General features: G+C 42.3%; 1 protein-coding gene across 1 annotated transcript in view; it reads right to left on the bottom strand.

Moving 5' to 3' along the window:
• The window catches only part of DNAH3 (dynein axonemal heavy chain 3), a 191,099-nt gene that overhangs the window by 115,593 nt on the left and 61,253 nt on the right, over positions 1-14,253 (bottom strand). The window contains exons 18-22 of the mRNA XM_024744485.1: positions 13,125-13,336; positions 9,053-9,144; positions 4,927-5,041; positions 1,588-1,704; positions 514-693 (exon numbers count right to left, since the gene is read on the bottom strand). Coding sequence (XP_024600253.1) covers positions 514-693; positions 1,588-1,704; positions 4,927-5,041; positions 9,053-9,144; positions 13,125-13,336 — 716 coding nt within the window. The remainder of the gene's footprint in view (positions 1-513; positions 694-1,587; positions 1,705-4,926; positions 5,042-9,052; positions 9,145-13,124; positions 13,337-14,253) is intronic.

The following is a 14,253-nucleotide window of genomic DNA, read 5'->3' as shown; positions in this document are numbered from 1 at the left end:
GCCATGGTTGACTGGGCTGGGGTTGGGCACCTGAAACCAACGAAGCCAATTATATTTTAACTTCTGGGATTGTGGAATTCAGACCACGACATTCTATACTAGTCTGCGCTGGTCCCTTGAACATTTGTTAAACAACTGAGTAACTGAATACAGAGAATTACCTGAATTCTAAAATTATTCTCAATCTATAAAAGCTTTATTGCATTATCGTGTAACAAATAAAATCTTATACCTCGTTAGGAATGAGAGCTAAATTATCCAAACTGCTAATAGTCACCTCCACGAAGTTGGGATTTCAAAAGGCCTCTACTTTTTATATTTCCCATTTCCATGTTTGAATTTTTAATAACAAATAACTTTTGAAATTAGAAAAAATTTATAGAGATACTGAATTTGCAAAAATCCAGTTTACTAATAGGTTTCAAGGGACATGGCTGCATTGCACAATGAGGAACATCTGTACGGCATCCCACATTCCTGATGGTGAGATGTGCTAGGTAGTAAAAAACTCACGGCTTGGGACATGAGTGATTTCCAGTAACTATCAACGATGGCAAATTTCCTGCCCTCTTCTGGCATCTGGGCTATGATGTCCTCTGAACTGAAGATTGGTTCCAGGTATAGCCAGGTGGCTTGGCATTTTAACCAGGCATCCAAAATTTCCTGCACGCGAACCAGCTTTTCTTCCCAGTTCTGCAAATTTAGCATTTCATATCTGAGTCATTAACATGCCACTCTGCATCACAGACCCATCGACAAATTGATGCATTCACTCATTCACTTGTTCCACAAATACTTATTGAGTGCCCACTATGTCCTGGTCACTCTTCTAGGCAAAGTGGATACAGCACTGAGAGAAAAAAACAGGAGTCCTTGCCCTCATAGAGTTCTTTTCCTAGTGGAATAGTCACGACAATAACAACAACAGCAATATTTGTAAGGCTTACTCTGTGACAAGTGGTGGTCTGAGCGCTTTATGTATGTGACACCAATTTAATCCAACAGATTTATAAGGGAGATATCATTACAAAGCTCACTTCACAGGTGCAGAAACTGGCATACAACTAATTCAAGTAACTTGTCCAAGGTCACACAACTGATTAAGGGGCAGAGTCAGAATTTGAACCCAGGCAGTCTGACTCAAGTTGGTGTCCTTAGCCTACCCCACTTCCACAGACAAAGAGCAAAGGAGGCCAAACCTCGTGTAATTTACATTCTAGATTACTATAGCCCATAAGATACTTTCCATATGTACTTTTGTTTGGTGCATTCAAATAATCTCACCTTCTCTTTTAGCAGACTGTCGCAAAAGCTCAGTCTGGCAGACTGTTATAAAGGCTTACTTGGATGGTTATTGCTTTCAGTCTTTTGTTGTTTTTTTTTCTAATCAAGAGAAAGTGAGTTTCTTTGTTAATTGGACTTAAAAACCTTCTTCCGGGACTTCCCTGGTGGTCCAGTGGTTAAGACTCCGCTCTTCCACTGCAGGGGGCACAGGTTGGATCCCTGGTCAGGGAACTGAGATCCCTCATGCCAAGAAACCCAGAGCTAACGGGCCATCACAAAGCATTCAACCTCATTTCCTCTTACCCGGCATTCTGTTTCTATTGGTTTGACAAATGGAGAGCCACACATGGTCTGGGTCTTCATCACGTGATCATCAAGTAGCAGTTGAATGTCATCAACTGCACACAAGATGCTTGTGTCCTGTGAATAAAAATGAGCACACCGTCAAAATCGCAAGACCTCTGCCCCACAGATTTTTATGCTGACCCTCAAAGTCCTCACAGCTCAGATCTCCACCCTTGTCCACAAGTGACCCTTGTGGGACACTATGTCTTGTAGGAGGTGGAATTTTCTATTTTCTTCCTTGAAAATATTCGTAAAGACTTTTTTACCTCCTTTGCAGAAATCAAATACGGTCCAAGCCTAGACCTGCAACTAGCATCTGTTGAGAAGAGGAGGGGTTCTGTCCCCTTCCCTGTGTTCCTGCTTTTCTGTTCACTTGTTTTCCCGGCTCTCCCTCAGGTAGAATCAACTGCTAATCTGGTTAGGTCTAGACCTTTGGTTCCCAAACCGTGTGCCCCAGGACACTGCAGCAAACTCACAGCAAATAACTGTGGTTATTTTAAAACAAAATACAAATGTTTTTCTTTTAATTTATACGCACTTTTTCCCAGACCTTTGTTCAGTTGATGGGACACAAATACTTAAGTTGTTTGAACCCAATTACTTCATAATAAAGCTGTTATGTATTTTTTTTGGACTAGAGAAGGGAACCATTTAAAAAGTACTCAGATACCAACAGCACCGTGAACCAAGAAAGTTTGGGAACCTCTGACTAAATAATTATTTGGCCACATTTTCCTGGTAGTTAGGGTTACTGTGCCTTAAAGGTTAGCCCCTGTAGATGGACTTTTCCTCCTGGGCCATGTGGCGAGAAAGCTGATAAGGGTCTGTCCCTTTGTGGTAGGTCTGGTCTTTCTTGCTCTGTTTTCACTTCTTTCAAACCTACACCTGGGTGGTTAATTTGGAGCGAGGATATATTCTCTCATCCACCTTTTACCAGCAGCCCTGCACTGATGGGTGTCCAGCTATTAATGAAGTGGTACCTCGATTCCCATTTTGCTGTTGACCCTTGTCTATAGCTACTTCAGTCAAAAACTCTGAAGACTGGCCAGATGTAACTGAGCTGTTATCAGGTTCCCCGACTTAACTGCTCATCTCAGCCCCACAGCCTCTAGCAGTATCTAATCCAATCAGATCCTGTAACAGCAAGTTGCTGGGACACACGGTCGCCTGGTCTTGCTGGGAGAGGCCCCCAGTTCTCCTCCCTCCCACTGGCTTGTCTACAGTTCTTAGTCAAGTGAAATCAAGGCATCAAGACAAAAAGGAAAAGAAGTCACAAAAGGATAACGTGCAGCCTGGGGGAGGGAGGAGTATGGGAGCCTTTAGGGTTTTAGTTTTCAATCCACACTGCACTTTAGAAAACCCAGAAGTGCCTTAAAAATACAGATGCTCAGGCCAGAGTGATATTGTGATTTATAATAAGAAATGTATCTTTGGTCTTTGTTGCCGGCACAGCTCCTAAAACCCTTGGAATTTCCTAAGGGATGAGAGCAATAAAGGCATCTTTTGTTTTGTTATTGAGGTGGGTTTTTGGACCACACCGAAGGTTGGGGGCTGGTTGCCAGGAGAGCCAACCCTGTGATTAGAGGGTTGGAACTTTTAGTTCTACCATCCTGACTTCCTGGGAGGGGAACAGGGATAGAGATTGAGTTCAATCACCAGTGGCCAATGTTTTAATCAACTATGCCAAAGTAATGAAGCCTCTATAAAAACACAAAAGGAGGAAGAGATATGGGAACATATGTATATGTATAACTGATTCACTTTGTTATACAGCAGAAACTAACACACCATTGTAAAGCAATTATACTCTAATAAAGATGTTTAAAAAATTAAATTAAAAAAAAAAAAGGAGAGGGTCCAGAGAGCTTCTGACTTGGTGAACATGTAGAGATTTGGGGAGAGTGGCATGCTCAGAGAGAGCATGGAAGCTCCACACCACTTCCCCATTGGCATTCCATCTGGCTGTTCCTGGGTCCTATATCGTTTTATAACAATCCAGTGATCTAGTAAGTAAACTGTTTCTCTGAGTTCTAACAAATTAATTGAACCCAAGGAGGGTGTCGTTGGGACCTCCAATCTATAGCTGGTCGGTCAGAAGCACAGGTGATACCCTGGGCTTGAGACTGGCATCTGAAGGGGGGTGAGGGGGTTCGCAGTCTTGTAGGACTGAGCCCTTACCCTGTGGGATCTGATGCTGTCTCCAGGTAGATAGTGTCAGAGTTGAGTGGAGTTGGAAGGCACCCAGCTGGTGTCAGAGAATTGCGTGGTAGGTAGTGTGGCAACTCCAGCCACCTACCCCAAACACACACACTTTGGAACTGAGTGACCAGAAGTGTACCAGGGTTGAAATGTACTGGTTTAAGAGCTGACGGCCTGCAGTATGTGAGTTTCTGCCTGTTGCCTCCATGATGTACAGCTCACCCAAGCAGCAAGTCCTACCCATGGCCCATCCCAAGAGCAAGCCAGACCCCAGAGATGGCTGAGCAAACCCTTCAGGTTTATGAACCTCCACAGGCACTCTGTGAACTTATATGTTTTCTACGAGTGCCAGTGATAAGAAAGTCTACAGCTTTGCTCTTCAAAATATGGTCCAGAGACCACAGCTTCAGTATTATCTGGGAGCTTGTTGGAACTGCAGAACCTCAGGCCCCAGTCGAAACCTGCTGACTCAGAACCTGCACTTTAGAAAGGTTCTCAGGTGATTTCTGCACTTAATAACACTGGAGAAGTGCTAAGTATTGTCTACCTCAGGTATACTTCTGAGGGACCTGGGGTGCCCTCCCAGGGAGATGCTAATTCAGGAGGCTTGCTCAGCTCTTTTTCAACAGAAATCTTGTTGCTCTAAATCAAAAGGCCTTTCTCATTTGAAAATGCATCCCTCCATGGTGTCTGGGAGGAAGGCTGACTGGCACAGGAAGGCGGACAGGAGGAAACAATCTGATGCAAGGGCATAGTGATTATAGACAATGCTGTATTAAAAACTTCAACGTTGCTAAGAGACTAGACCTTAATTATCCTACCACAAAAAAGGAAGGATAATTATGTGAGGTGATAGAGGTGTTAGCTAGGGTGGTAATCATACTGCAATACGTAAAACTATTACATCAACACACTGTACACTGTAAACTTACACCATGTTATATGTCAATTATATCTCAATAAAAAATTTTAAAACAGATTAGTTAGAGATCCTTCTTCTTTGAGTTCTGTTGCAGTTCTGAAACGTATCCCTTCTGTAATTTACTACATAATAAATGGGCTGCTCTCAGGGGGCCGAACAGTTGGACTGAGACTCACGGTGTCCCTGTACTTCACAAAGTTGAACGTCATGTTAGCCCAGTCTAACTTCATTTTCTCCAAGTTTTTCTCCAGAGAGTATTCCTTACTGGCAGCTGCACCAATGGGCTCCAGTCTAAAGAGAGAACACAGCGACAGTAACATCAACGGAGGAGGCCTCAAAACACATCAAAGGAGGAATTTCAGCTCAGCCATTAGAGAAATTTAAAAAGCCTTTAATTTTACTAAAATGTTTACCATCCTACTCTAATATTTACCAGCTAGCTCCAGTGTTTTGCAGGGTTTCTTTACACTTGGCGCTAGTGACTTTGTGGGCTGTGTTATGCGCTGAATTGTATCCCTCCAAAAACCATATGTTGAAGTCCTAACCAGCAGTACCTCAGAATGTGCGGTACCCTATTTGGACATAGGGTCTTTAAAGAGGTAGTTAAGTTAAAATGAGGTCATTAGGGTGGGTCCTAATCCAACATAACTGGTGTCCTTCTAAGAAGAGGAGATTAAGACACAGATACACACAGAGGGAGGACCATGTGAGCACACAGGGAGAAGGCAGCCATCTGCAAGTCAAGGAGAGAGGCCTCAGAAGAAATCAACCCCCTGAAAACCTTGACCTTGGACTTCCAACCTCCAGAATTGTGAGAAAATAAATTTCTGTTGCTTAAGCCTACGGTATTTGTTATAGCAGCCCTAGAAAACTAATACAGGTTGGATAATTCTTTGGTGTGAAGAGCTGTCCTGTGCACTGCAGGAGGCTTAGCAGCATCCTTGGCCTCAATCCACTAGATGCCAGTAGCTGACTACCCCAGTCCCCACCTCTTGCCAGTTGTGCCAACCAAAAATGTCTCCAGATGTTGCCAAGTGTCCCCTGGGGGTGGATACCCCCAGTTGAGAACAACTGTTTTAAGGCCATTAAAACAAGACTTCCTTTTTCCATTTTCATTTACTCCTTATTATTCCTATTTACTTCAGAATTATTATTGACTTCTTATTCAGATCTTAGACTTTCTGTTAATTTATATGATGGCTTTTTTCCCACTCCCTGTCCCTACCTTTTAAAAAGACACCTGCTATCTTCCTGATGCACTGGGTCCATCCACCTACAGACCCTCTGTTCTACAGAAACGGGGAGGGAGGGAGAGAAGGGGAAGATAAATTCCTTTCTTCTTGTTTCCACAGGAGAGCTGGGTACTAAATGCAGACGTGGCTAAAAAATTGGGAAGCAAAGGTTTTGGAGGGAAAAGGAGGGATTATTCTTTCTGCCTCAGCACTGTCTTTCACTGTATCCTTGACCATCTGGTCTTTACTTTCACGTCAGGAAACTGAAGCCCAGAGGAAGCAAGTGACATGTCCAAAGCCACACACACAGCTGGGGAGCGCCAGAACCAGTTCCTCTGACTGCTAATCTGGTGTTTCTTCCTCCCCTACTATGTGTCTTCTCCTCTCTCTTTGTCAGAGGAGCAAAAGAATTGCTCACATGTGGTCAGCCAAACAGCTCAACTAAATGGAGCTGAAAACCCTCATCCGGCCTCACGTAGGGAGGTAGAAGAGGCACGGATAACGCCAGACAATGACTGATCAACACCTCAGCAGCATGGTCTTCATTCTAAATGTGACCTTCTTGGGAGACAACTAAAATGAGCGTGCATATAGAGAATAATAAAGGCAGGTGCCAATCCAGATGAGTATGAGACAAACAGGCTGGCGGTGTGGCCATGACCAAACCACTTGACAGGCTTTCGGTCCCCATCTGCTCATATCAAGCATTGTTGGTATAATTAAATAAGATAAAATGCTTGTAATGTGCCTTATGACTTATAATTATGCAAACAATTGCACAGGGGAGGAATTAATGAGGTTGGGAGTCCATGAAGTACATCGAGTTGACCTTATCCAAATGTACTCAAGATGCTCACTAACTGTGGGCTGTGATAAAACTGCCTTAACTATGGGATAGTGGGATACAAGGAACATCACACTTCACTAATAGGTAGTAGCTGAGAACTTAGACGTTAAATCAGTTCAGGTTACACGCCTTATCTCATAATCCTCACAATAACTCCAATCACCTAGCTACTATTATTATTTCCATTTTACAGATAAGGAGACTGGGCACATAGAGGTAAACAACTTGGCCAAGGAAACACCACTTCTAGATTTGTCACAGCTGAGCACGTTGGCATGAAGCATGGCAGTGTGCTGTGTATCTGCTCAGTCTCTGTCTCCTTTGATGGGTTTATCTTTTCAGGCAGTAAAGGGTAATGGTTAAGGCTCTGAAGTTAGCTAGCCTGGGCTCGGGTCTTGGTTCTTGTGATCTCTGGATATTTGCTTAATCTCTCTAATCAATTTATTTCCTCATCTGTAAAATGTGAATAAAATTACCTAGAATATTAGGGTGTTGTGATGGATAAGTTGGTTAATTCATATAAAATGCTCAGTGCAGCGTAAATGTTCTAGAGCTGGTATTTCTTGGGAACATCTTATCGGGGAAATTGAGGCCCTTTAATAAAATAGCATAAACCTGGTAAAAATGCATGTGTCTTGTATGATATCACTTACATGCGGAATTTTAAAAAATGGTACAAATGAACTTATTAAGAAAACAGAAATAGAGTCACAGATGTAGAAAACAACCTTATGGTTACCAGAGGGGAAAGGGGAGGAGGGATAAATTGGGATTTGGGGATTGACATATACACACTACTATATATAAAATAGATAACTAATAAGGACCTACTGTATAGCACAGGAAACTCTACTCAATATTCTGTAATGGCCTGTGCAGAATCTAAAAAAGTATGGATACATGTATATGTATAACTGATTCACTTTGCTGTACAGCAGAAACACAACATTGTAAATCAGCTATACTCCAATAAAAATTTTAAAAAATAAAATAAAAGCCTGTGTCTGTAGACCTGCTCCTTAAAGAGGGACAGTAGTGGTGGTATTGGGGGTCATCAGAGTATTCAGGTGGCAGACAGATTTGGGAGCCTGGAAGGACCTTAGATTAGGTGCTTGCTCTGCCCCAGTATAAAGGAAGGGCTTTCAAACTCTAGCAGGCATCACTATCGCCTAGAGCAGCGCTGTCTATTCGAAATATAACCTGAGCCACATATGTCATTTCAAAGTTTCTGGTAGCCAATTTAACACAAGTAAAAAGAAACTATTTTATTTAACTCAATAAATCCAAAATATTATCATTTCAACATACAATCAATATTTAAAATAATTAGATATTTTGCTTTTTTTCCCTCCTTAATAAGTCTTTGAAATCCAGCCTATAGTTTACACATTCAGCACATCAAATTCAGAATAGCTACATTTCAAAGGCTGAGTAGCCACACGTGGCTAGTGGCTCCTGCACTGAACAGCGTTGATATGGAGGATTTGTTTAAACCCAGATTTCAGCTTTCAATCCCCTGAATTTCTGATTCAGCAGATTGGGGTAGGGCCTGAGAATGTGCATTTCTAACAAGTTCTCAGGTGATGCTGATGCCTCTGGTCTGGGGTCACAGTCTGAGAACCTCACATGTTGAGTGAGAACCAAACCCAGTTGCCTAACAGGGTCTCTAGTCTTAGCAATACATCTCCCTACACATCACCCTGAAGGAAGTGCGGAAAAACAAACAGGGTCCTGAGAATCTCTGGTCCTAAAAACAGCAGATCAAATACTACAAATTCTCACATATGAACTCCAGGGGCGTTTGGAGAAGGAGAGAAAGCAAGTGAAGAGATCTCTCATTTGACCATATTTCATGAAATTTTAGAGCTCAGAGAGCCACTCCTGTTTGTTGCTGTTGTTTGTTTAAAGAGGAAGAAACTGAGGCCCAGGAAGGTGAAATGGTTTTGCCCAAAGTCACTGAGAGCTGGGCTTGGAGCTCAGGTTCAGAGAACTATTTTAAAAAATTTCTTTTTGAAATAAAATCTCTGACTCAATTTTCTAGTCATAAGCTGACATCAACTCTGCAGCTGGAAATGAAAGCTTCACCAGCAGCTAGTCAGCTGAAGTAGAGGTTACCCTAAACCAGAATGAGAAAAGCAGCCTGCTATGAGGCCATTCAGTCATACAACTGTGAGAATTCATAGACACTTTGACGAAAAAACTTTCTGAAGGGAGAAGCCTTACTTTTCAATGAATTTGCCAAATCCAAATTCCAGCATATTTGAGAGGCAAGTCGTTTCAGTGGGCTTTATTTCATAGCCGACAATCTCACTAATCTGCAAAGAGAAAAACAAGTGTGTATTGTCCAAGGCAGTGTTGTCCAGTAGACTTTCTGTGATGACTGAAATGTTCTATATCTGTGCTGCCTCGGGCAGGAGCCACCAGTCACATTCAGCTGTTGAGCACTGGAAAGGTGGCTAGTGTGACTGAGGAACTAATTTTCAAATTTTATTTAATTTTACTTAATTTATATTTAAATAGCTACGTGTAGCTAGTGGCTACTGAATTGGACAGCGCAGGTCTAAGGTTTTGGGCGGTGTCCTAGGGCCCACCCTGCATTGTGTCTGGTTTGCTGGGGGTTGTTCTCCCACCAGGAATTGGCATAATGCAAACTTGTGGGCACCTTACAGGCTCACAACCAGGTCTGGTTTGTTTTTGTGCTCCCAGGACTGACTGCAAAACCTGGTCCATGACAGAAGCTGCTGTAAGCATTTGCTGAGTAAAAGGAGGAAGTCTATTAGCTAGATGACTCCCCCACCAAAATCTTCCTTTCCAACCCACTGTGCTAACTTGTTGGAAATGTTAGCACCTGTGCCCATTCCTTTGGTGTAAATATTACCCCAACCTTATCTTTTAAGTGAAAAGATCCCTGTGAAAGTTCTGATGGCTTTGAACATTTTTCTCAGGGACTGAGAGATCTGGGCAGTACAAGGGTTATGTGTGCTCAAGAAGAGCACAGGGGTTAATGGGAATGAGGTTCTGTAAAAAATCTCACCTACTGCCCAGTTTTGTCTCTGTCCAGCTCCAGCAGGACTAAAGAATGTCAGAGCAGGAAGAGACATGAAAGTCACATCATGTTCTGTCTTATTCAGCCCTGTGTCCCTGGGGCCTGATATGCAGTAGGCATCAATAAGCACTTGTGGAGTGAAAGCATGAGTGAACCAGCTAATTCAAACAGATTCCAATCTGGGTTCTGAGGTCACCTGGAGGACCACTGAGGTAATGGAAATAATAAAAGTAATTAACATTTATTGAGGGCTTATTATGTGGTAGGTTGGTTTTAAGAGCTTTATGTACTTATTTCATCCTCCCAACATGGTGAGGAAGGTACTGGTATATTATTACTCCCATTTTACAGGCAAGGAAACTGAGACAAAGAAATTAAGTTTATGATCATCTAGCTAATAGACCATAACAGCCATTGCAGAATTGGGACTTGTATCTGATTCTGACTCCAAAGCTCTCATCCATCATATGCTAGTGTTTCTTGCAGGTCTATGTATAATTGTGCAGATTATATACTGCATAACTCTAGAAAGTACAATTCCCACTGTACTGCACAAAAATAGCATTCCCTAGAGCATAAACTGCACAATTATTCCTGGTGGCCCAGGGCTCTCATTTATTCTCTAATACCTGCAAGTATGGCTTAGAACAACACACTATCTCTAGGATTAAATGACATAACTGTGTAAAGCACTTGACACAGTAAATACTTGGCCTATGGAAGGACTCAGAGATCTGTAGTTTTATTTTTTAAATTGCTTTTGTTAAGTATAGAGGTTAACAGGCATCTGGTCTAATTCTAAGAAACTGAAGTTATGCTGTCCAATATGTAGCCACTAACCCCTTGTAGCTATTGAGATCTTGAAATGCAACTAGTCCATATCAAAATGTGCTGTAGGTAAAAGCACACCATATTTCAAAGACTTAGTATGAAAACTGTAATGTAAAAGATCACATTAACATTTTTATATTGATTACTTATTGAACTGATAGTGATTTTGATATGTTTGGTTAAATCTATTCATACAGTTTATTTCACCTTTTTTATACTTTAAAAAATGTGGCTACTAGAAACTTTAAAATTATACATATGTTCATAGTATATTTCCACTGGGCAGCAGTGTCCTAGAGGCCAGCTTTGGTGCATATCAGTACAGTGTTACCTTGTTCCATCTTGTTTTACACCACAGTAGCAATAAAGTCTATGTCTCAAATACAGAGACTAGCCTTTCCTGCTTAAGTTCTGGGAAACGGTCAGAAATCTCAACACAACCACCTCATGACCCCAGAAGATCCATTTTGTAGTCTTGAGAGCTACAGGTGGTTTAGCCTACAGAGCCCCCCTGCCAGAGCCAAATCTGTGCACAAGGATCTCCTGAGTTAGGCATTAGAACTAAGAATGCTTCCCCAAGCCTGGGGCTGTCACTGGGCGGGCTTGTTGTGTGACCTACAGTACAGGCAGAAATGGGCTCTAAGTTGGGGCAACCCTGAGGGTACCTTGTGGCCTTTGTCCTTTCTGAGCTTATCTTCAACTATTTAGCCCATTGAGATTCCACTGTAGGTGCTCTTTACTCAGGAGCCACCTTACCTCTTGCCTATAGTAAGTGGAATATAGCACATTCCATTCTTATCTATAGCTCACTGCCCCCTACTGTCCACTCCCTCTCTCTGACCCGATATTTCTTGCCCCCTTTTCACACATCAAGGCTGAGTCAAAAACACCTAGATTCCAATTCTCTTCCCCACCCTTCACTGGCCACGTGACAATTTATTGTCCCTACTTCAAACGGTTTTTGGGAGGATGAAATGAGAGAATCCGCATAAAGTATATAACAGTACCCAGTACAAAGTTGGTACTCAATACACTTTAGCTATTATTGTTATTATTATTTTAATTCCAGGGAATTTTTTCCCCCAATCTGTCCATCTAAGTGGCCTATAAATGAGAATTATTAATGTCTAGGAATGGTTGGGATTTTTAAAGTGCCCATGTGTGAGAATACTGTCATCACAGGGGGAGCACCAGACGGAGGGGATGGCTTTCTGAGCACCCCTAGAGCACTGTTTAAATGCCATTGATGAGGGCACTTTCTATAATGTCATCTCATGGAGAGACCTAGCACTGCTGGAGGGCACCTGTCTACCTAACTCTCTAAATGGTCAAAGCTCTAGTCAGGCTAGCTCCGCAGGGAGAGGCACCCTATGAGTACCAAGTGAGGGCAGCTGCCGCTGTGCAGATCCCTCTGCTGGGGCAGCTCAAGACCCAAAGTCTACCAGATGACCTTTGCTCTGACTTCTTTACATCTTTGCTTAAGTCTTTAAGCAAATTTCAAGGCTTTCTGGGAAATTGAAAGCAGCTCCTCTCTACAGAAAAATCTTGAATCTCTCATGTACCAAGATCTCTGCTGTCCCAGGGAGATCAAAATACTCCTAACGGTTATGCTCTCAGACTGAGTCCTTCTAGAGACAATGTCCTCAGTCTTGTGCATGGTTCCCAGGGAGAGAATTTCTGGCCCAGTCAGAGAGCAATTTGCCTACGGAGAGCCAGTCTCTTCTTCACCTCCACAAAGAGCAATTCCCTGGTAGAAGATGTTTCAAGGCCATTGCTAGCTCTTGAATGTGACAATTATTTTAGAAACACAGTGAGTTTTCTTTCTTCTGTTTAGTATCACACTACATTTATCACCCTCACATTTGGTTGCTTATAAAAATCCCATCATTTTTAGGGAGAATATTTATTATCCTCATTTATAGACTCAAAGGGCTGAAAAAAGAGGGCAAAAATTACTTCTGAATATAGCCTGCTGGTTGAGGAAGCTGAAGTAGGAATCATCTGGCATTGTTAGGAGCCCCCAGGGATAAATGTGACTTTCTCTTTTGTGTAGCCTAGGTTAAGGAACAAATCCAGGCCCCTCCCATTGTAATGTAACACCCTAATCACCTTTTAGGACACTGAACAGTCATTTGCTTAGGAAAGCAGATTAGGAGAGCCCTTGTGGCCGCTGGCTGGAACAATACTCAACCACCAGCAATGGGGTCCCCAAAGAAAAGGATCGGCCTGTTTATGTGGCGAGGCAGGAAGTTATTCCCTTCCTTCAAAAGGCTATCACCCCCTTTACTACTCCCTTGGCCTCAAATAGATTCTCCTTTTAGAAAGAAGAACCTTGACCCGTTAATGGTTTCTGCCTTTCAAAGGGCTACCAGGACCAGGGCTGGGCTGGGCTGGCTGGGGGTGGGCAGTGACAGGGACCTGCTGCCAGTGCCGGTCTTTCACTCCTGGGTTGCAGGAAATGCTGAGGATAGGGATGTGCTGCTTGAATTTATCAATCTTGATTTTCACATTCTCTGCTAAGCGCCTGGGTGCAGGCACGTCCGCTAATGTCTTGGTCAATTTATATATCGTCCTCCACATATTCCCTATTTTCTCCGCGATCTCCTCAGCATTCAGTAAAAAGAGGGGTCCTGAAATAGAAAAGATGGGGTGAGGGAAAGGTCAGATCACCAAGTAGTGTTAGTCACATGTACCTTTAATTCCCTGAATTTAGAATTGTGTCTACGGTATGGATATTGGAACAAGCACAGGCTTTAGAGTTGGGTCTGAAACCTCTACTTAGCCAGTGAAGCCTTGGGGATACTGACTGAACTTTTCTAAGCCTCAGCAGTCTCACCTGTGACACAGGGGTAATACTGGATACCTTGGAGGGTGACTGTAAAAACTACATGAGATAAGTAAAGTGGCTAACATATTGCCTGGCATACAATGCAAGAGTAGTTAGGGAATCAATTGTTAGTGTAAGTTATAGATGCTATTATAGAAGTACAAAAAGGTGCTTCACAAATGCTGTGAAATATTAACAACTGGGGAATGTGGATGAATAGGGACATAGGAGTTAACTGTACAGTTCTGACAGCTTTTATATAAGTTTGAAATTATTTAAAAATAGATTATCTTTAAAACAGAAAATGACACCTCATTTATTTAAAAAAAAGCAAAAAAACTTCACCAAAACATTAATTCTCTTCTCCTCCTTTTCTTTTACAGGTATCTTTTAGCATTTGGGTTTTCACATTCAGTCTTTCCATGCTGCTGCTTCCTTACCCTTTGTTATTTCAAATTAGTATTAACTCTTGCATTATGATGTTGCTAATTAACTCAAAAACACTTTTCCTTCAGGGGTGCCAAGACTAAAAATAGATTCATTCATATAGCTTCATTAATTAATAACATGCTTTACCAACCTAACATTTTTTGTTAAGTAATAAAACATTAAAATTTTTTAAAAAGAAGAAAAGAAGGGCTTCCCTGGTGGCGCAGTGGTTGAGAGTCCGCCTGCCGGTGCAGGGGACACGGGTTCGTGCCCTGGTATGGGAGGATCCCA

This window comes from Neophocaena asiaeorientalis, unplaced genomic scaffold (genome assembly GCF_003031525.2).
Source record: "Neophocaena asiaeorientalis asiaeorientalis breed wild unplaced genomic scaffold, Neophocaena_asiaeorientalis_V1.1 scaffold91, whole genome shotgun sequence".
NCBI lineage: Eukaryota > Metazoa > Chordata > Mammalia > Artiodactyla > Phocoenidae > Neophocaena > Neophocaena asiaeorientalis.
Note: the sequence above shows the minus strand (reverse complement) of the source record. Positions and strands in the feature narration are given on the sequence as shown.